General features: G+C 38.4%; 1 protein-coding gene across 8 annotated transcripts in view; it reads left to right on the top strand.

Annotated features, from left to right (window-relative positions):
• The window catches only part of GAB1 (GRB2 associated binding protein 1), a 138,096-nt gene that overhangs the window by 62,489 nt on the left and 51,832 nt on the right, over positions 1-23,775 (top strand). For 7 of the 8 annotated variants that reach the window (XM_074950924.1, XM_074950927.1, XM_074950922.1 and 4 more), the window contains exon 2: positions 22,754-23,048. In XM_074950924.1, the coding sequence (XP_074807025.1) occupies positions 22,754-23,048 (295 nt within the window). Of the gene's footprint in view, positions 1-1,869; positions 2,071-22,753; positions 23,049-23,775 lie in introns of those variants that run through there. The other variant, XM_074950930.1, reaches the window with a different exon arrangement.

Genomic DNA, 23,775 nt, shown 5'->3' on the forward strand with positions numbered 1-23,775 from the left:
ATGGCCCACCTTGATTATCACTACAAAAGGTTTCCCCCCCGCCCCCCCCCTCGGCTCTCCTGCTGGTAATAGCTTATCTTAAGTGATCACTCTCCTTACAGTGTGTATGATAACACCCATTTTTTCATGTTCTGTGTGTATATAAATCTCCTAACTGTATGTTCCACTGAATGCATCCGATGAAGTGAGCTGTAGCTCACGAAAGCTTATGCTCAAATAAATTGGTTAATCTCTAAGGTGCCACTAGTACTCCTTTTCTTTTTGCGAATACAGACTAACACGGCTGCTACTCTGAAACCTGTCTTCAAAGCAGTTAGCTGAGGGAAAAAAAACTTTGGATCTTATCATCATGAGGTTAACATGCTATTTTCCCCCTTTATCCATTCACTTTTTGAATTAACTTTTTGGCAACAGATTGAGATTCTTTCAGGAGAAATTTGGCTGATATTGAGCAGCAGGGTCATGAGGCCTAGGTCTGTTTAGTATGTTTTTATTTTTACTTTTCACCATATTTGGGCTTCCAAATTTTAGATAAAATGACCTATTTTGGTCTCAAGTACTCTGTAAAAGTTACAGACTTTAGCTGTACCACCCCATCCCTCTCCACCTCATCCTCTGTGCCTCTTGAAAACTCAACTAGTTCAAACACCACAGGGAAAAGCAGCTTAAAACTCTGAGACAAAGGTGCATTGAAAAGCTTTGTAAAAAAAGCCAAATCAAATAAACCATTCACAGACCCAAATCAGGAATAGTTGTATGTACAGTAAGAAAACATGAATACATTTTAAAAAATTACTTCAACACCTGAATTCAGGCTTCTGTTTTTTTCTTGAAGCAGTTGAGAAGACTGTGAATCACTAAGTAATGTAGTGAATAAAACATGCAAAATTTCTGGTTGTTTGTGATATTTTCAAGTGCTTCAGGAGAAGATAGGAGGTTGATATTGCAGCTAAGGCAATAGAATGGGATACAGGAGACCTGATTTAGATTCCTTGGCTGCAGACTTCCAGTTAACTTGGGCAAGTCACATAATCTCTCTCTCCATCAATTCATCACCTGTAAAATGATGATAGTACTTCCCTACCTTTATAAGAGTGTTGTGTCTTTAAACACAGTCACATACTGTGGTGATAAGTACCTGAAAAGATAGACAACAGAACTGTGGACTTGAAAAGAAAGGATTTTGCTTGCCATCTTAACACTGTTTTACTAACATATTTTATATTTGATGTGTAAATGAGGTAAATGGAGATTTTAAAACTGTTTAATAACTTTTAAGTCTGATAATTATAAACTGTGAATGTTAATTGCAATTTATGAATGTAATATTCTATGCTAATTAGCAAATTACACTGATAAAGTACCAGGTAGCATAATGAATTCAATACATGTTGTTGGCATGACTTCATTAGAAATTGTGCTTGTGCTAGTTGTAACAATCTTGGGGTTCATTTAAATAACAAACCAGTGAATGAGAAAGGAATACAACTTTCATAAAACAAACTGGAGAGCTTCTGTAGTGAGCTGCTGCACACAGCCATGCGGTGTTCCCAAACCTCGCCTCTAGGGCACACCTCCAAATTCCCATACTCACAACACTGCCCCTGTGAGAGAACGTTTCCACAGTCTTTCATAAACATATCTCTACACTAGTGTGGCTGAATTTATAACTTTATGAGCTACCTTGGGAGCTTATTTTAGATAAGATGATATCTTCACCTGTTTTGATTCTCTGTTTTGCAGTAGTTTCGTTCTGTGATGGATAGTAGAGAAAACTGATTAGTGCTGTGATTGATACTTCAGCATGTCAGGGGACTGGTATAATGGGCTGCCATTGAGACTGCACTGTGAAACCACACACAGATTACCTCATCTCATTAGAAGATTGAAACCTTCATTGAGTCTACAAGATTGCACAGCTTTCAGATGTGCTGCAGTTGGGAATTGGTGCTAAGAATGCTTTCATTTTCCTTGGATGACACTGAAATGATGATTTTTTTGTTTTGTTTTGGATAAAAGTCACAGCTGCTGGATGCCAATACAGAATGTTCCATTTCATCTTCTTTTAAAGTAAGGTTCTGAATTATGGAATGAATTTAGCTTTGGAGTCGATGTCAGAGTTGTTTGTGTTAAATCTATTTAACATGCTTAGCCACTGCCATTTCATGATTCTGTAGTGAGAGTGCCATAAAGAGCACATTCTTGTTTTGCGTATTCTGTGTTCCTGAAGCAAGGGGTGAAGCAACAGGTGTATCATCACTGGTAGCAGTAGCCTTGGTCTAAGATATAGTTGATCCTCTGATGCTCTGTTTTGTGTTGACTAAGGGACATAGCTCATAATAGACAGCACTCTGCAATACACAGCTGTCTTGTTTTGGGATAGTGCAGCTGGCTGCACATGCAGATGTGCCTAGAAAAGATGGCTTACAGAGAGCCCATTTAACCCATTGTTTGCTGTTGCTAAAGGGAGCTCATTAAAATGCAGTGTTTAAATAAAAATAAATATGGCTTATACATTGTTACTTGGAATATTTGAGCCCTGCTAGGGCAATAAGCCAAACTGAAGAATTTGTTGTAGTGCAAGAACTTGCATGCTACAATATTGATATTGTACACCTTATCAAAATATGTTCAGCAAGTTGGCCTTTTTCTGCTTAAGCTGTCAACAATTATCCTTTTGTTCAGAGAAGACATGTAGCGAAAGAGATGTGAGGTAAGTGGTGGTTTTGCTATTCAAAATTCAAAAGAAATAATATTTGGAATATATACTGCATGTTTTGAGCAGCTGGTTGATGTCTGTTAAGATGCTGCTTAACAATAAGTGCTATGCAACGTTAGTAAGCACATATGCACTTGTAATGAATAACAGCAGTGAGACTACAGAACAGATTTCCTATTAGTCTGGCAATGAAATCTCTGAGATTGACATACTGTCTAAGGTATTTCTAAGGCATCTATCAGTTTCTGTGTAAGTGCTGATCACATAAGCAGTGTTTGTTTGTATAAAGATAATTTAGAACAAAGTCAAACATTAAAAAACAATCATTGAGCCAATTTGTCAAGATGATAAAAGAACAGAGACCTTAACGTGAATATTTTTTATTATTCTTACATGTATTCTACCAAAAATCCAAATAATGAATCATATGCAAGTGGATGTTAAGGACATATAGACTACATTTCATATATGAGTATAATCAGGATCACTTGCCTTCAAGAAACATCAAAACAAGAGTGGCTAGATCGGGGGTCAGCAACCTTTGGCACGCGGCCCATCAGGGTTATCCACTGGCGGGCCGCAAGACATTTTGTTTATGTTGACCATCCGCAGGCACGGCCCCCGCAGCTCCCAGAGTTCTACAGAATTCTATACATAAACAAATTACACAAATCGTATAAAGCTCTAAACACTGTCCTTTTGGTCAATCAGTGTTTAACTGCATAGTTGCATACAGTGGACAGAAATTAATTACTTCCCAGTAAAGTATCCATTATGTGTAGGTATGTGAACATTTTGCTGGTCATCTTAAACGTTCACTCTACCATTCTAGTTATTGAGCATGTGAAATAGCTGACGCAGAGTACCTATCTCGAGATACTTTTGACTCACAAGGAAGTTTGCTATGTCATGATATTGCTGAAAATCATGAGGCTCCCAAGCCAGATGGAATATCTGTTGCAATGTAGAGAATGCAGTTCCTTGAGTGACCATCTTAATTTCCCTGCTATGGATCCATTGGTCTAGGCTGAAGTCATAACTCATGGGTATTTCTATCCAATCCATTGGGACAGAGCCAGTTTTTTTTAAATCTGTTTATTGACACAGGAAGCTCACTTTGAGGGTGTGTTTGCTGACCCAACATTCCTATTCCCAGTGTGTCTGCCTTCACAAAGCAGAGCAGATATATTCTTTTCTGCTGTCTGTGGGAGAGCTTCTTGCAAGAGATTCCTTTTCATTGGAAATGAGTTTCTCTTTACTTTCGTCTGTGACAGGGTATTCTGTCCCTGAAGGGCAGTACTTCCTACTGGTCAATCCTCCCCATCACATATCATGGCCCTTCAAGAGTTTAGGGTGGTCTGATACACAAAGCCTGAGGATATATGGGGAGAGAGGAAGGGGGTCCTCATGAAGAAGTAGCATTTAGAGTGAATCCTGGTACTACAGTATCTTTAAGGGCCTGGGACCTGGAGCTGTGCAGAGAGGGTGGGACCTATCCAATAAGGAAAGAGCTGGGAGAAAGGGCCAGCATAACTGCTGCTTCCTGCTTCATAGCAGGGCAGATGCCTACAAACATGGAAAAGAGTAAGAAGGCTCCTGCAGGGTCCTGAGTTAGCAGGGAGCAGACACCAGCAGGAGAAAGCTGCTCTCCAGGAGGAGGGCTTGGGGATAATAATTGTGTGAATTACCCATCTCCAGGAGAAGGTCTGGGGCTCCTGACATGAGGAGAAACGTAAGACTGAGAGAGAACTTTCAGGGGACTGGGAACAGAGCTTAAAGGGCAGGCATCAGAGGAACCCTGAAAGCTAGAAGTACCTTTTTGTTTGTTTGAGATTTTTTGTTCTGGTCTTTTTTTGTAAGAGGTTTTGTAATAAAGAAGCCCTAAGAATGGTATTCTTGAATCAAATGTCAAGAGTGCCTGAAGTGGCATTAATGTCTTCCTGAGGAGTGAAACTGAGGTAGAGAGTACAGGGAGCTCCATACTAATTCAGCAGAGGGCACTACAGGTGAGGCATGCTTTATGGTGATCCCTTCCCCCCTCCTTCCCCCCCTCCCGCTGGTTTGTCCTTCCTCCTTGTTGGCCTCTGTCGGTAACTCTTATTGACAGGTACAGTGGTTGAGTGGTTCTTCTTTCATCATCCAAGGATTCCTGCTGCTGCACTCAGAAGAGGAATTTTGCATTTGGGAGGGAATGCAAAACTTGGGACAGGTATCTTTAAGTTTGTACATTTTTCCCATTCGCCCACAGGAACGTGCCAGAACATCCAAACTTTTGTCGCACAAATGGAATGGGGGCATAAGGTGGTTATATACACTTTATACTGGTCTGCTTCCCTCATCAGAATTACCATCATGGCTCTTTTGTGAACCAGGACTTCCCTTTTCTGGCAAGAAATTTGGGGTGATCTTGGGAACAGCAGCAGAATTGTTTTTTAACCACAATTTCCAGTCTTCTCCGTAGGAGAAGTTGTATCTAATGATAAAGCTTGCAAGCAAGTTCAGGTGAGGGGAGGAACTTCAACTTTAGTATGGGTCCCATCAGCCTACTGACTAGTGGAAAATACCATGCACCCAGAGTCAGCATAGTTTTCTGACACAACAGAACAGTGTTGTTATGATCTCAGTTGATTGCAATATCAGGAAAAGTACTGGAACAAAATAGAGACCTTCTGTCATCTTGATTTGCTTATTAAGCCATTGAGACCATTGTCCATGCTAGCAGCTGGGAGCTTTTGAGAAAAAATGTGGATGTCTAGGTAAGATGGCTAAGAAAGCATTAGGAGGATACAATATTGTACACACAATAGTTAGGCAAATTTAATTAGCCACTGTCCCATACCATGTTTCTGACAAATATATTGTATTTTTGTTTGCTTAAGCTAAGGTACAGACTTGGGAATTCTTAGACATATAAGTTTTATTAATCAAAATACAATTTAAAATTATATAAGAAATTACAGAAAATAAAACAGATTGATATTTTAGTGTTTATAGTGTCCAACTAATCAAATTAAAGTAATGTAGGATGTTACGGTTTATCAAGTAATTCGTTTATTGTAATTCAATCTAAATATATTACAAAGTCGTAAACATAATTCTGTACTATTCTGTAGAAGTGATTTTGGTACCAATATGAAATTATGGATTTGTAACACAGGTTCCCATTAATTTTTCAATCAAGTTTTTATTTTTCAAATTGAAAGTCACGAGACTGTCAATCATAGTTCAAAATCAGAAATTTAAACCATTACTTGACTATTTAGATTTGACTTCTATTAAAAATTACCTTTCCATTTCTCTTTAAACTCAGTAGTTTAAACCACACATAATCCATAACCCTAATTTTAGTTTACTGTAAACTCTGATTTATTGGAGACAAACCTACAGATATTTTTATAAAATTGAAGAAATAAATATATTGAGAGTAAACTCTCTCTAGGTTTAGTCCTTTTGGTATGATGTCCATCTGTTTGCATTTGGAAAGGAGGAAGATGTCTGTCTTTATCTGTAAGAGTTTTTTCATGAAGTTGATGGATTTCCATTCCATACGGCTAAATTCAGTGCCTTGCACAATGACAGGTTTCAGAGTAGCAGCCATGTTAGTTTGTATCCGCAAAAACAGTATTAACACGGCTGCTACTCTGAAACCCGTCATTGTGCAAGGCACTGAATTTAGCCATATGGAATGGAAATCCATCAACTTCATGAAAAAACTCGTACAGATACAGACAGACATCATCTTCCTTTCCAAATGCAAACAGATGGACATCATACCAAATGGACTAAAGAGTACTCCTGTTCTTTTTGCGGATACAGACTAACACGGCTGCTACTCTGAAATCTCTCTAGGTTACAACTCATTAATTCATTAAAGATTTTGTCTTTTGTCTGAGGAGCAGACTGTTTTTTGTGACATCACACATCATATGCTATCTGAAAAATCTCTAGTCTGTAATTGCTATAGGCACAAATGTTTTTTTATCCCTTTTCCAGGGCATGTAAACTTGGGTTCCTGGTGCTGTGCTAAACTAGTACAATTAACTGGCCAAACTCTGAACTCTTAACCTCTTGTTGCCTAAAGTGAGAGAGAAGGTTTTGTAAATTGCATCATCTTTGGTGTATAGAGAAGTATTTGGGTGGCGTGGAGAGCTCTTAACATTATGAGCACCTAGAGAGTGAAGTAAGAGAATGGTAGAAGTGGGTGAACTGTCACCATCATTGGAGAAGGCCAGATTGGAAATGAGATATTAATGGGACAGAAAAAATAGGTCATTTTGGATGATTGATGTAACTTTCGGTCTCTACTCTTAAATCTATGAAGATGAAAGATAATTCCATATATAAAGATATGTCTTGCTGAAACGTTGTTTGTACTTTGAACACAGATTTTGTTTGCATTTAAAGAAAAGGTAATCCTGCACTTTTTGGTTTTCTCTTTGCAATAATTTAAAAGTGCATTAATTACATTAATTTGCTTATCTGCCTTTAATTTGTGAAGTGTTGAGAATTTACTTTGCTATATATGAGTGAATTATTTGATTTTTTAAAACTTTGCAAACTGCATTTTTGTGATACAACTAAGAAGCGAATTTACTTACTTTTAATGTTCATAAAATGCTTTTACTGGATAATTGTTTTTCTGCAAGAATATTTTTCTTGCAACTACTTTGTGTTCAAATAGGAGAGAAAAAAGCTAAATGTTTGTCTTTAACTGTTTGTTTTTCTTTTTTTAATTTTGTTTGTAATATGTTTATTGAACTCTCTGGACTGGTTCCAAAAATGTTAGGTTAGATATATAAACATGTTCTAACAATGGTATCATAACACCAGTGTGTTTTTGTTTGGGTTGGAAATTGCAATATAAATATTCTGAGTTAAAGAAAAAGCAGCCATTTGTGTCTCCTTATCCCTTTTACCAATTCATTAGAATGTATTTGATTAAATAGTGGAAATGACTTTGCAATTCAAGTGACTTGGATTAATTTAGAAATATCATATGATGTGACACATACCAGCTTTTAAAATATTTTTCAGCTATTGCATCCCTTACATGCAATGTCACAGGCTATCATCAGATTGATGTTGCAGAAAGTGCTTAACTATGATTTTTGTAGTATGTGAAGTATAATCACGTTATTGCCTTTAGTTCCTGAACACTTGAACAAATGTATAATATAGTAAACTATTACACTGCGTGTTATGGCAGCATTTGATCACAGTGTAGGCTGTTGATTTATGATGTATTGGCACTTCTGCTTGATACGTTTTGTAAATGTGCTAAGAGCTGGGGATGAGCACTTTTTGTTATTACTGTTGCACTTATTTTAATTTTTTAAATGACCCAAACAAACAGAGCTGTGAGGATTGTAAGATATTTTATTTGGTCTGTCTGAAATCATCAACACCATTTTCCTTCAAGATGACCTGTTTTAGACAGCATCTGAAACGAGGGTGAGTAGTCCCACTGTCTTCAGTGCTTACAGGATCAAGGTATTAATGTTTTGTTAATATGCTATGGATTTTTGTATTTAATATTTATAACTTAGGAAAAATATTGGTAAGTTATGCACTTTTTGCAACTAGATGAGGTGATGATAAATGTTGGTTTTCTTGAATTGACTTTTACTTTTATTCCTCAAAACCTTTTTGGCTTAAATCTTTGCTACTTTGGTCTAGTTTTATGCTAGAATTCCATTTTAGTCAAATTGGAATTTTGAGGCTCAAGTCCTCTAATACTGCCCAGCAGAGGTATATGACCAGGCAGTAACAGTGAGTTTTCCCCACGCTTTCATGCTGATATACCTCTAGGAGCGAGAGGTTCTTTGGGCTGCTCTTCACTACTGGGGAGATCCACACTGCTGCAATTGATGCAGCAGGTGTCAATTTAGCGGGTCTAGTGAAGGCCTGCTAAATCGACGACCGAACGCTTTCCAGTTGACTCCGGTACTCCACTCTCCGAGAAGAGCAAGGGAAATTGACCGGAGAGTGTCTCTTGTCAGTACCTTACTGTCTTCACTGCCCTGCAAGTCGACCTAAGCTACGTAGCTAGAGTAGCGTAACTTAGGTGGACTTACCCCGGTAGTGAAGACAAGCCCTTTGTCTCTGTGCCCATTCAATCCTTTGCTTCCCTGCCAAGACTATCGAGAAGAGCAAAGATTAGACTGCAACCACACAACAATGCAACGTTGGCTCTTTTTTATTATTGTTGTTCTATGTTTGCTATGTTGGCGATGGCAGAGATGCTACCTTTTACACAACAGTGATTTCTAGTGTTAGGGCGGGTGACAGGATTGTTTTCTGTCTTACCATTTCTTCAGTAATGATCCTCGTAATGAGTAAACTGCTCCGTCTCTGCAGTGTTTCTAAAGCAGCGGTGGTTGGTAACATTGTCAAAATTGGAATGTGTTAGGTTGTGTGAGATAGAATGTAAACAGTTTTTTCTTGAGACCAGTGTGTTTAAAATTCTTCTCAGTTTGTGCACCAGTGCTGATGTGTACACAGCAGTGAAATGAGGACAGATACATACATGGATTTGAAAGTGGCAGGCCTCAAATTTATTAAACTTTCCCATCCATGACCCACATTCTCCTGTGCTAGGCATTTAATTGATTCCAGTGCAGGGTTTATAGGGCTCCTACCATATAATCCGTAATTTGGGGTAGGCTCTCCTCAGCCTATCCCCAGGATTCAGGTCAATACTTTGCCTAAGACTCTAGGCATTTCTTGTGGTACAGTGATAGGTTGGAAGGACATTTACCTGAACCAGTCATTTATCTAGAAGAAATGTCTGGCACTGAAAGTGATGTTTCTGTTATGAATTTAATATTGAAATAATCTATAATAATTTAAATTACTAGTTTTGTTTGCCATAATCCATGATATCCCAGATGTTGGCGTTAGTGAAGTATCAAGATGCATAAAGTATTCCTCTGGTGGTGTCAAAGGAAATCTTGGCAAAGCGCTGTGGTCGGAGGGGCGGGGGCAGGATGCTTTTAACTAATAGGACCCTCTGAAGAGTGATTTTGTTAAGAATTTTAGTTATGTAAATGACATGGTACTCCTATAACATGGTTAGTATCCTTCAACAAGGAAGGGCTTAAAAAGCAAACTCATATTTTGTGACGTACATGTGTGAAGATATGCAACTCATTTTGTGTTACTTGGCGCACACAATAAAGCCATTATATTTGTTGTTAAAACAGTTTTAAAGTAACTTTTAGTTTTTCTGGGGAAGTAATTTACTGTAAAGAATATGACAAGAAACATGACTTTTGTTTGTTTGGGTTATGTATGCAAGGCAAGAGCATCGTCTGTTCTGGATCTCTTTTAAAACATACAAGTTTCAGAGTAGCAGCCGTGTTAGTCTGTATTCGCAAAAAGAAAAGGAGTACTTGTGGCACCTTAGAGACTAACAAATTTATTTGAGCATAAGCTTTCGTGAGCTACAGCTCACTTCATCGGATGCATTCATTGGAAGTGAGCTGTAGCTCACGAAAGCTTATGCTCAAATAAATTTGTTAGTCTCTAAGGTGCCACAAGTCCTCCTTTTCTTTTTAAAACATACAGGTCAGGTAAAGTGATTCTGGGAAGATGCACATTTACTCTTTGCCTTCTCATTTTTCAGAGTTCTTGAAAAAACTCTGACTCTCATTATTTCAGCATAATGACTTTGCAGACCCAGTAAATTGGCCGTTAATATTGGACTATTGTGTGAGTGCTAACTACTTAAAAATAGTTGTGGAGCCAACCTTGTTTCCTTTTCAGGGTTTATCAGTTGGAAGCATCTTCTTATATCCCATGTGTAAGCAAAGAACCCTCTGGATTGATGATTTGATCTGTATAATGGAATATCTAGGCAGGATATCCTTTTTCTGTTATTCCTTGGTGTTATGGCATCAGGTTCTGTTTCAAAGTGGGGGCAGGGGAAAGGGAGATTGGAAGTAGCAGACAGTGTGGTTTTAGGTTATGCGGTTGAAGAAGATCTCAAAATCATTCTCCTACTCCATGATCAATTAATAATTATACTTCAAAAGACAGCTAAAATTTGACATAAAAAGGCACGTTAGTGGTAGACGAAGGACCAGTGGTTTCTACTGGTGTTCCCAGGCACAACAGAAGAGTTTTCTCTATTTAAAAGTTACTATAGATTCTGTATTGAAGTAAATCGTATTAGTATCTCCTTTGTGCAGTTATTTTTAGCATTTGCAGACTTTCCTGAACTACTATGTTAGCAAGTTAGATCCAGTCTCAGCTTGTAAAACCTGATGCCAAAGCTTTTTTGAATTTTCTGATTCTGGTGTGGTTAAGTATTTAATAAAGTACTACTAAAAACATGGGAAGTCTAATGTAAATAACATGGGTGTCGTTATATACGATAAAATGTGTGTGTGTTTGTATAGTAGTTAACACTTCAAAAGATATGTATGAGTATTACTTTGTTTTGACATGCTTATAACCTTCTCAAATTCACATTTTGGGCTGAGATTTCTGCTTGTTCTCATCCCCAAAGTGACTTGTTTTTAAGAAGGAGCACGGTTAAATAAAAATTACGGGCAGAATCCTTTGGTCTGGCCAAGTTATGCTAAGTGCAGGACAAGGGTGTTGGGGATTTGTATATGGTTTTTTCCCCTTCTTTCTGTTCCTCTGATTCTGAAAGTATTACAAGCTATTATATGATATAAATTGTTATGCCCTCGCCTGGGATATCATGTTCTGCTGTGTTCACCCTATCTTTATGCCTCAGGGTTTAAGCCAATCTCTAACTTCAAGAAATTAGGAAGAGACGTAATTGGGGAGGGGGAGAGTATCATACATCAGTCCATACATCTTCCTCTGAATCATCTGGGGCTGGATATTGTGCAAGACAGGGTACTGGACTAGATGGACCTCCAGCCTGATCCATTATGGCAATTCGTATGGGTGATGAAGACAATTATAGGTTTGGAAAGGCTTTAAGAGAGATTGTGGAAAGATTAGGATTGTTTATTTTACAGAGGAGATGACTAAGAGAGGACTTAATAAAGGTGCACGAAATAATGATTGGTATAGAAAAGGTAAACTGGGTGTTCATACGTACCCTGTCTCCCAAGGAAAGAGCTTGAATGGCTGGAACTTGAAGCTAGGCAAATTTTTTTTTTTAACAGCGAGAATAATTACCCATTGGAACAATTTACCAAGGGTCATGGTGGATTCTCCATCACTGACAAGTTTTAAATCAAAGTTGGATGCTTTTCTACAAGATATGCTTTAGGAATTATTTTGGTGAAATTCAATGGCCTCTGTTATGCAGGAGGTCAGACTAGATGATCACAACCATTCCTTTCTGGCCTTGAAATCAATGAACCTAAAAAGGGAAACATTCAATGAAAATGAAGGGCCACAAATTTCAAACTAATCAAAGGGAATACTTTTCGAAAACTTAGTTGATCTTTTGAACTCATAGCCGCTAAATACTGAGGTCAAGAATTTAGTATACTAAAAAAAAAACCAAGCAGGATTAGACATTTCTGTGGCTAATGAGGATATTTACAGATAAATAAATTTTGAAATGTATGAGGGGATACAAACCCTCAGGCATCAGGGCACAAGGCAATCCCTAACTTCCTGGGATTAGGAAGAAACCTCTCCTGTGGGCAGATTGTTCCATAATTGTCCACTACAAGGTTTCTTGTACCTTTCTCTGAAGCATCTTGCATGGGTCACGATCAGATACAGCATATCAAACAGGGTGGATCACTGATCTGATCTGGCATGATCATATGTTCCATATACCTAACTCACAAATGAGTGGATTTTCCTGGTTTCTAGCTTCCATAGAATACTAGTCTTCAGGTTCATTTGGAAAGACAGAGAAATTACCCTATTATCCGCAATGATACAAATTGAAAAGTAACTTTGCACATGTGTAGTAGGAAACTTCCACTCCCTTTACTGTTAGACTAGCTCCAGATCTGTGGAGTTAGAGATGATATACCCAGATTATTCCTGTGCAGAAATCCCTATCCTCAGAAGAGCTGTGGCATCAAGACTCCTATGAAAAAATATGTACTCTATAGTTAGCATGTGTTATGGTATTCAGAATAGCCTGGAGTTAAGAATCTTACATAGATCTCATGCTTTTTTGCAAATTGTTTAGAAACCAAGCGAGACCAAGTGAGGTTTTTTTAAATATTTTAAACCCACCCCTTATATATTAAATCATTCTAAATCTTACAATTGCTGTTATTTTCAGTCCATTGTGTCTACTTCCTGTTGGTCAAAGGTTATTAGGATAGGGTGGTGTATGTATAGTGAGATGGAAAGCTGACAGCAAAAAGAAAGCTCTGCTTATTTTGGGGTAGACACAACTACAGAAATGGCCAGGACATTGCTTGGATTTATTGAAAACACAAAGAGGTAAACTGCTCCCAAAACTGACATAAGATGTTCTTTTATTTATTCATATGGAAAATTAATGAGGTTTTAAAAAATACATTCTCCAAGGAAAGATTTATATTTTTCTTAGGTTAATTTTTCTTGTCTAGAAAGGATGTCATTTTTGTTTGGTATACAAGTTAAAGATTTTTGTAAGAGCTATTTCTTAGACATGAAAGTAAATATTCAGCACATTTGGTAATTTTATACTATAAGATGGTTTAGAATACTGTTTATACTTTTCTAAGAGTTAATACCGCAAACTGCAAATACAGTCTTGTTCTGATATATTAAGACAAAAGAATGTATATTTTAGTATAGTGCTGTTCTAAAATGCATTATTTGTCTTGATATGGCTGGTCATTGTCTGCGAAACTTATCTATGTTGCTGTTTGGTTGTTCAGACAATAGTATGGCACTTGCGTTCTCCTTATAGTAAAAATAAACTGGTACTGAATAATCCTAAACAAACATTTTATACTTGAGGGACTGAGTTGTCTGCTCTCAAGATCTTCAGTGATATGATCATGAGCTCCTATATAGGTTACTGTTACATGGTTGTTACAAGGTTTTGCTTTTAGACTAAATATCAGTTACTAGAGTGGTTGCTGGGTGAAGGGAAGAAAAGGGTGACTATAAAATGGTCATATGTAGTTATTTGATTCTGCAAAACACTTGATCTGGTGGCTTGTTTGACTATTCTTAGAGAGTCTAGTTGACTACAGAAATGTTTTGTTGGTTGAATTGGTAAGTTAGTATGGGTACTGTTTTATCAACCAACTATTGTCAAATAAGCTGCGATTACATGGAAACTTTTTAAAAAATTTTAAAGTACACCAATGTATACATTAATTATTAAATATTAGGTACTCTTGATTCTCTAAACTGCTCTCATTCATTTTGTAGCTTTTGTTTCAGTAGGTGTTCTAATCTCAAAGAAATAGTCTGTTATGCCTTGGAAAAGGACTTTTTTAAAGGCACCATCAAGTTGATATTAAGCAGTTTCAAAAACATTTGTAAAAACCGTTTTAGGGACTGAAGTCCCTCTACTGATGTTTTTGGTCTTACAAGCACATTTTTATATAATTTTAAAGGTCTTGCTTCTCCTTGTTGTTGTGTGAAAGCCTCATACAGACAGGGGAAATTGATGAACTATCCAGGCCAGTAGTGAAACTGAACATACACAAGATGCTGTAAATGTACAAGTAAATGAACTGGAAACATAGCAAGATTTTTCCCTCAAATCTTCCAGTTACAAACCATGCCTAAGATTACTGTAATGCTAGTAAGTAAAAAGTAAGATGTGTGATGAAATCCTGGCTCCACTGAAGTCAGTGGCAAAACTTAAATGGGGCCAGGATTTCCTCCATGAGTTTTACGTTAACTGTGCGATGAAGTGAGTTGTAGCTCATGAAAGCTCATGCTCAGATAAATTGGTTAGTCTCTAAGGTGCCACAAGTACTCCTTTTCTTTTTGTGAATACAGACTAACACGGCTGCTACTCTGAAACCTGTGCCCCTATAACACCCAAACTTTGAATTCTATTAATTAAACCATTTTTATGTGATCAGGCATTGTTCTCTCCCCCAATCGCTGCATGTTCAAGAATTTGACCTTGGTATTCTTAGTAAGTCATGATGTTGCTGGTTCTTTGTGCTGCAGTAGTGCTTAAAGGTCACAATCAGCATCAAAACACCCCTGTCCTATGCAGAGTACAGTCACATACCAATGGACAAGTCTTAGCCACAACAACTTCCTGTGTTATTTTGGGGCCCAGCACAACGAGTATATTAAAAGGAGGAAATAGAAGGATGACTGTAACTAAAATAAGATGACACAGTTAGGCAGCTCTTCCACAACTGCAGGATTTATGAAGGTATGAAATATTTATTTAAATAAATCAGCCATTTCCAGTTTTTGCACAACCAGACTGTAATTGGTTGACTGATTGCATGGAGGCATTACAGCAGAGTTGGATCTCAAAGAGGAATTGGAAGGAAGGAAATTTCGTAGCCTTAAATGTTGATTCAAGGTGGACTTTCCAAGCATAGAAGTAAATGCAGAGCCAGTTGTGGGAGAAGATGGCAAATGGGCAGACAAAGCTGGCATCACTGGTGGAGCAATAGTCATAGGAGGTGGCATAAGAGACAAGAGAGTCAAGTAAATTAGTTGGGAGGGCAGAGATGAGAAGGCCCTAAAATTAACGACAAGAAACTTAAACTTGTGTTGAAAAGGGAAGTCAGTTGAGGAATTCAAGGAGGGGAGCGATGTGGTCAGAGTGGTGGTAAGGACAAGACTGTATTAGCAACTGCATTTTGAATAGGTGTAATAGGAAGTGTGTGTGTGGGGGGGGGGAGACAAGACAGGAGGAGGTGAGCACTTGGAACTAGTGTGGTGTGGGCAGAAAGGAGCGACTGTATTTTGAAAACGTTGTGGAGGAAGGAGCAGCAAAATTTGAAAACCACCTGGATGGGCAGGGCAAGGAAAAGGCACCCATCCCCCGGATTATGAACATGAGTGATAGGGACAAGGGTGCTGTCTTCAGCAATAATGGAGAGGTCAAGGGAGGGCAGACCAAAAGCTCATTTATGACCACATTACATTTCTTACTGACAAGACCTCCAGGAAGAGATAATGTTGGATAGGCAGGTCAAGATGTGGAATTGAAACAGATGGGGACAAGTCAGGAGTGGTAAGGTAAACTTGCCAGTGATTAGCAAAATCATGGTAGTTTGAAGGTTGTAAGTGGACAAGAATGCCCAGAAATATTATATAGACCAAGAAGAGAAAGGGTGGCTTTGTGGTTAGAGCATTGGCCTGGGATTCAGGAGATTTGGGTTAGATTCCTTGTTCTGCTACAAGCTTTTGGCATGACTTTGGATAAATCTTTTAGTCTCTCCGAGTCAATGCCCTATTTGTATGACGATGATAATATTTCCCTATCACAGAGGAGTGTGTGAGGAGAAATGCATTAGTGTTTAGGAGGTGCTGAGATTCGGGGTCTGGGATATTTAGGTAAGTAAATAGTTAGAGGAGGGCCAGAGTCCTCTGCAACCCCACGATTTTTGAGAAGGAGTGTGTGACTGACGGTGTAATGTGGATCAGATGACCCAGTTATAAACCTGTTTGCTAGAGTTGGTTGGGTCTGGGGATGCCTGCTGTGGATCCAGCAGCCTGGAAGCACAGGGTCTTCTCAGGGCTTTCGGGCTTCCAGCCTTGGAAACCAACTGGCCTGAGAGTCTGGAAGCCCTGGGGTACCAGGCCAGTTGCCTAGAGCCACAGATGTTAGGAGTCCTGGAAGCTCTTGAGTGAAATTGACATGATTCTTCTTAGTTTCAGTCAGCAGCTGTGGGATTCTGAGGATCATATTTTGTTTCAGAAACACTATATGCCAGTGTTTCCAAAATGATTTTTTTTGTGTGTGTGAAATTTCTGGCTTGTGGGAAAAATTTGGTTTCTTTCCAAATCAGAACTAAACTAAACTTCAAAATATCAGAATTGCCCAGGAACTGGAAATCTTGAGTTTTGGCCAGCTCGCCTATTAGCACAGTTAGACTCCTAACATAGATGGGACTTAAGGAATGCAGTGCAAAATTAAAGTGAATGTAAAAATGATGAACTTGTAATTTTAGACTTGTTAAAAGGAGAGAGATCCTTACACAGTGATAAGATAAGTTTCTTTTAATTTTTGCCTTTTCTTTGATGTTTTAATGAATTGTTCAGTATTGATTGATTTATTTTAGTTCAAATGATTAAATATACATTCTGACATTTTGCTTGCAGTAAATATGCATGGAAGTATTGTTCTGCTTTATTGTCAGTGTTTTCTTTTGTTTATTTAACAAAGCTAAAGTTAGAACTAGCAGCACAAGACTAGAAAATGGTGACAATAGTTTGAAAACAGGAAATTTAGCCTTGTGTGTATTCGGAACAGATGATCAGGATGATAGCCAGTAGAGTGGAAACTTCCACTGAGACTGTTTTTTCCTTATTTTGCTCAGTTAGAAAAGATGGTGCTTCCTGGAAAACAAGTCTTAAGTACTTTAAAGAAAGTAGTAATGCATCCAGTATTTTCCTCACTTCACATTTATTTTACTTGTTTTTCATAAATTTGTTTACTCTCTCTCAGCAGTATTACTAAAAATTACAATTTTGAGATAATTTAAGGTGCTGACACTCCACCTTTCACAATTACTGTTAAGATGTTTATACCTGGATAGTTTGTGGAGGTTTTATCCTCCGTTGCCATGGTTTATTTAAAAATTACATTTAAAAAAAATAGGGACTGTGGAGATGCATCAGGAAAATGAAGCTGCATATCCAAACTTGGAACTTGTGTTGCTATAACTACATCGCTTGGGGTGTGGAAAATCATCCCCCCCGGACACAGGTATACTGACCGAACTCCTGGTGTAGAGAGTGCTGTGTTGATTGTTGATGGGAGAAGTCAACATAGCTGTCAACATAGCTATTGCCTCTCGGGAAAGTGTAGTACCTACATCGATGGAAGAAGCCCACCCATCAGCGTAGGCAGCGTCTTCACTGAAGCGCTACAGCAGTGCAGCTGTGCCACTACAGCCTTGTAAGTGTAGACAAGACCTAAGTGATGCGTTCTTCCAATTTTCCTGATACTGTGGCCTGGCTGAATTGCTTGCTTTTAAACCAGCAGTACTCAATTTACATAAAATGCAACAGATAAAATAAAAATAGTGCTTTCTTCTCTTCCTCCATTGGGTTAAAAACAAAACTCAACTTCAGTACTTTTTGGTTACAACTCTTTGAGTGTGCCCAGGTCTTTAGCAGCTACATGGCAACATGTCACATCTTAGATTACTTTTAAAAACCTACTTTATCTCCATAATTTTGTTTTGTAATAACTATATTTAAAAGTTTAGAAAGACAGCTGAATTACATCACCCTGTTATTTGAGGTACTTCCTATGATTTTAATACATTTAAAAAAAATCTATACTTGATAGATACTTAATCTGCAGGCAGTGTGTTGGAACCAGACATGCAATGTAAATAAACATATTTTGCATTAAAAATAAATTAGATAATCCTAGGGAAGGAATATTCATTTCCCCCCCTAAAATATCGAACATCTGTCTCATACCAGTATTGGTTAGGATTTGGGAAAGTGAGTTTTAAAACAAATCACACTGTAGAGTTGCTTATTTTTCTCATTTGTTTTCCAGTAGAAGTTCAGCTGCATCTGAATCACCTTTATCAATGCAAGCAAAGTCACATTGTTTAGAACGTGTTGTTGATTAAATAATTGAAGAGACAAAGCTTGTTTGTTTCTGTAACATCATTGTGGCATAACCCAATTTTATGTTTGTAGTGGTTTTGTAGGATACAATGCATGTTACAGATTGTACAGCTGTAAAATACCATAAACATTCCTCCAACAAAAATACCCAAAGGGAAAAAAATAATAAAGAAGGATACATTTACATAAATAGTTATTTTCTCTCTCACCTCCCCACGGCCCCTTTCAGAGACTTAGTTTGGGAAAGCAGTTATTGAAGAAGCTCTCCTCATTAGTTATAGTCAGTATTCTTGTTGGCTCAGTGAGGCAGTATACAGCTTTCACTAGGGCGACAAAGACTGAAACGTTAAAAATAGAACAAGCTTTAAGAATCCTAGATATTTTCAGATAACAAAGAGTGATTTATGTGGGCTCATTCTGCACTTTGACAAAACATAGAGACGCTTCTGTACTATGATTAGCAAGGGTTCTGATGTCAGTTCTCTTGTCCAGCTTCAGGCTTTATTCTACTGCTAAATTGTGCTTTGTACTGTAACCCAGAGAACCTTTGTATCTGCCTTATTAATGTGTAGTTTATGGAATTGCTTTTGTTTTTGAGTTTAATCTGTGCCAGTTTCAGTGAGTGACTCATTATGTGACTGAAATAAACATTCACATATTCACTATGCAAAAATTCTTCAAAAAATAGTAGCAGGTGGTAGGCTAAACTCAGTGTTTTAAGTACTTAATAGTTGGTATTTTGTAGCATTAAGAGCTGAAAACAAGTTCTTTTTAGATGATTAATTTATGAAATTGGACTAAAAGTCATATTTAAGTCTTTAATGTTGAATAGGGCTTTTATTAGTGATAATATGAACAAGTTTCAGCCTTTAACACAGAATTAGACAGAAACTCCCAAGCTAGGCAAAGTTCATTTGTACCAAGCTAATTTGTGTTGCATAAATCTGTAGGCAAGTATGTTGGGGTTTTTACAGATTGCTTTTTAAAAATCTTATCTGAAGAAATGAAGACATAGTGGATAATTCCAGTTTCTGAAATAGCTGCAGCTTGCAGTATGTTTTTCAGAACTAATTCTCAATTAATTATCAACCTTGGGGGCTTTCTGTGTGGCAAATATCTAAGGCTCCTGCTACGCTAGTATCTAAGCTGTTGTTTTTTTTGGCTTGATAGAGATGCAGAAAACAGCACAAAATTTGTCAGATTTTCAGAACAGTATAGCACAATGCAGATCAATTCTGGAATTTTACACATTTTAATATGTGGCCTCTGCTTAAGGTGTTTCATTTTGTTTTTTTCTGTCAGTTTTAATTCTTGTACTTTGTTGTTTATCCGGCTCACCAACTTGCTAACGTAGTGAGAAAGGTGACTTGAGAACTGACTTGAATTGTATAATTCTGCATTTTAAGGCTGAATATGTATATATGATAATGAACACAAAAAGTATGATTATTTGTATAGAATAGCAAGCATAAAAGTCTTTTTTTCAAACTCAGATGATTTTTAGTACGTGGTGGCTACTGAATATGCTACAAGTTCCAGTTTAAATGTCTGGTATTTTCCCCCTCCCCTATTTTCTGTATTATCTTTCCATAGTAGCTTCAGCTTGATACCAAAAAAGGCATCCACACTTGACAATGAGTTGTTTGTGAGCACCCACTGAAAAGCTGACTATGCCGGTTCAGAGCCAGAGCCGGTTAAGATGGTAGCACAGTTTTGATTCCCAGACCCCAGTATGTTTCCCCTCCACTTTGTCTGAGGTAATAGGCTACATTTACACTTCTCAGGACCCAGCGTGAGTTGTTTTCTGCTCCACAGCTGGTTCCATAAGTCCAGTCTCAGAAAATTTTGATCCCAGAGGTTGACAGATGCATGTGGATATGTAAAGGACACTACAAGTCTCAACGCTTCCATTCGACCTCTTGTTTGTATGGTAGTCTGTCTTCCTGTCACTGTGTACTCTGTAGAAAATATGAATGGATTTTTTTATGTGATGGATTTATATACTTGTTAAAACAACCTAAATACAAACTTTAAAACAAATCATTTTGGCAAGGGGTAAGAGAGTTTTCGGTATGGAGGAGAGTTTGCTAGAGCCATCCCATTCACTTTCTTTGAGCTCACACTTTGACTAATAAGTAGGAAAAACAGTGGTGGAGATAAAGAGTTTATTCCTTTCATGGCTGTGGGCCTGATCCTGCAACCTTAACTCAGTGTAAAGGCAATGGGTCTTCTTTTGGGAATAAGAACTATCTGTTTAGGTTCTTATGCCATGTCTGTTGAACCTTAAGTAAAGCAGGACTAGGTCACATTTGTGGCGACTTCCTCTCCCTTAGATATAGTGACCCAAATCCCTAGTTACAGCTAAGGAGCTGAATGGGGGTTAGGAGGAGAGTGCAAAGGTAACTTAGGCATTCTGCAATCCTGAACCAACTGTGTGCGAAGTGTGGTTCCTGGGCATGAATTAGCATGTTCTGAGGGTTGCTCTAAATCTGTGGTTCCCAAACTTTTTACTAAGGTGACCCACCAACTGCCTTTTGTCTTTTTGGGGAGACTCCATCGCATAATAATAACTTTGTGTGTGTAAAATATAAACTACCGTTCACTATTTTTTAACTTTTTAAAAATTCAAACACCAAAGAAAAAAGAAAAACATAAACTTGCATGCTTTCTGCACTGCTAGCACCTCTCCTCTCCCAGTTCTGTCCCCTCTTGTGGATAGAGAGCTCTGACAGGGCTTCTGCTAACCCCCTGTAATTTGAGGAGGTCACTCCTTTAAGTGGGAGTGGAAGACAGGCTGCAGCAAAGGAAAACACAAAGCAGCCCTCCAGTGACCAGTCTCTGTCCTGTGAAAGAACTGGCCTCTTAAAAATCCTTTTGTCTGGGGAGCCTAATTGAAACAGATACCAAACAGTACAGATCCCCCTCCCAGCAAGGGGGCCTCACAGTCCGATTCTTCACCTGCATCAAGATGAGGAGAGCATCCCTGGCCCAGCTCCCAAACCTGTTGCTCAACTCCGCCTAGTCCATATGCTCTCACTCTCCCAGTCCTGCTCGCTTCTGCAGCCCCAACTGGCTGGGAGACCTCAGTGGTGGGGGTGTTCAAGATTGGGTCTGCCCTGCACTCACCCTGCTGCAGCAGCTTCTGTCCTGCAAGGCTGGGCCTGGCTCCCTGCTCTGGGCATTGTGACCTGGTGGATGGGGTTGCAGGACTACTTAGGTTTGGCCCAGCCTCCTCCCTATCATGATGGAGGAATGGGCAGGCAAACCTGGGCGGTGCTGTGACCCCATGTGCAAGGTTGCAATGTCACTTGGTTGGCCGCACTCTCAAATGGGTGGCCTGGGGCAAACAACCCCTTTCCCCCACTCCCCCTGTGGCCCTGATAGGAGGAGTGCTTCTGGGGCTTGTGGAGAGTGACGTGGGGGAGCAGTGATAATCAACCCACCTAGACTCTTCCTGCAACTCACTGGTGAATCAGGACCCACCATTTGGGAAACACTGTTCTAAAGTACGCTGGATGTCAGTGGCCCCAAGGCACTGATAAAGTAGTTGAGGATCAGTGGGGCATGGAGTATCTAGGCCATGTCCCCTTCCCTGGCCACGTCTCCTAAGTTTGCAGCAGTGGGGTTGGTGTAGGAGTCGCAATGCCTGGACTCAGAAAATATATATATTCCTGAACATAATTAAATGGTTTTTTTTTACGTTTAAAGGAGAAAACCAGTAACTTACAGTGCTGCCTTATAGTTTTGTAACTAAGTGAAACTATTTCATGTAAAGTGTTGCCAGCTAATAAAGTAGCTCTCTTTCTACAAGAGTAGCTGTCTTAAAATACTACCACTTGATTAAACTACTTTATTCACAAGATTCAGAGAAACATGCATGTATAAATGAGTATTATATGTGCTATGAAAACAAGTGACTATTGACGATAAAACAGCATGAAATGAAGAGGACACTTTTAAGTACCTATAAATATGTGTTGTTTCTTTTCCTTCCTGTGGCTGTATTCACTTTCTTTGGAAGTTTTTTTTTCTTTTCCTTAATTAGATTCATCCTTTCCCATTTGGCAAGTATCATCTTACTTTTGAAACTTATTCTCTTGAGCAAAATCTTAAATATAAAAGGAAATCTTTTTTTAAAAAGTTCACTGCAACCAGTTTGTAACCTGATTATCCTCAGTTTAGTTTTTTTGTATGCAATCTTTTGGAAACAATTTGAAATATTTATTGCATTGTATTCAACCTTTTTTTACAATGCAGTTCCAGTAGTGGAAGTCACTGATAAATAGACATAATTGTCTTTAAAATAATATCACTCATATTAATGTTTCCCTTTTCCCCCCTACTTCTTAGGCATGGAAGAGGAGGTGGTTTGTGCTTCGCAGTGGCCGTCTAACAGGAGATCCGGATGTGTTGGAGTACTACAAAAATGACCATGCCAAAAAACCTATTCGTATTATTGACTTAAACTTGTGTCAACAAGTGGATGCGGGATTGACATTTAACAAAAAAGAGTTCGAAAACAGTTATATTTTTGATATCAACACTATCGACAGAGTTTTCTACTTGGTGGCAGATAGCGAGGAGGAGATGAATAAGTGGGTTCGCTGTATTTGCGACATCTGTGGGTTCAACCCTACAGAAGAAGGTACATTTAGCATTTTTTTTCTTTTTCCTGAGAAACACTGTTATGTCACCTTACAAAGGAGTATTTAAAGATCAATGGCTATCTTTATAGCAAAAAGAGAAAATGCATTATATGCAGATATATGCCTCAGATATGTAGCTCTTTTACTATTTAAATGAAATAAATGGGACAATGAGATCTGTAGGGTTTGTTTGTTTATTTTTAATACCTAGTGCAGTGGTCCCCAGGGGACATGGAGAAACGTTCTGGGGGGCATGCAGCGGGGCCCGGGCCAGCCCCCAGGGGAGGCAGGGAGGGAGCACCTGCCCAGCCCCACTCTGACCACAGCTCTGCTCCGCCCGCAGCCCAGCTCTGCCCTTGTTGCCTCTAGAAAAACTGAAAACACTTCATTTTGAGTTTGAGGGGTTTTTTTCAGTGGTTTTAAAAATAACATGGAGGGAAATTCTGAAATGAAAAGTTGAAGTGTTTTGTTTCAGAAATGCTTAAATGGACTGCTCCAACATTTCCCATTTTTTTTCTTTATACCAAAACAATTAGCCGAAATCCACCCATATTGTTTCAGTCGAGCCAAATAAGCATTTTTCAGGAAAAAAAAGAAAGAAAGAAGGAAAAGAGAGAAATTTCTCCCAGCTCTGCACGTGCTAGCCTATGTGGATGTGTATATAGAGAGGTTTATAGGAACTATATGGAATCATTTACTCCAGACACTAATATGGAATTAGGTAGA

Source organism: Natator depressus, chromosome 4 (assembly GCF_965152275.1).
Source record: "Natator depressus isolate rNatDep1 chromosome 4, rNatDep2.hap1, whole genome shotgun sequence".
Lineage (NCBI taxonomy): Eukaryota > Metazoa > Chordata > Testudines > Cheloniidae > Natator > Natator depressus.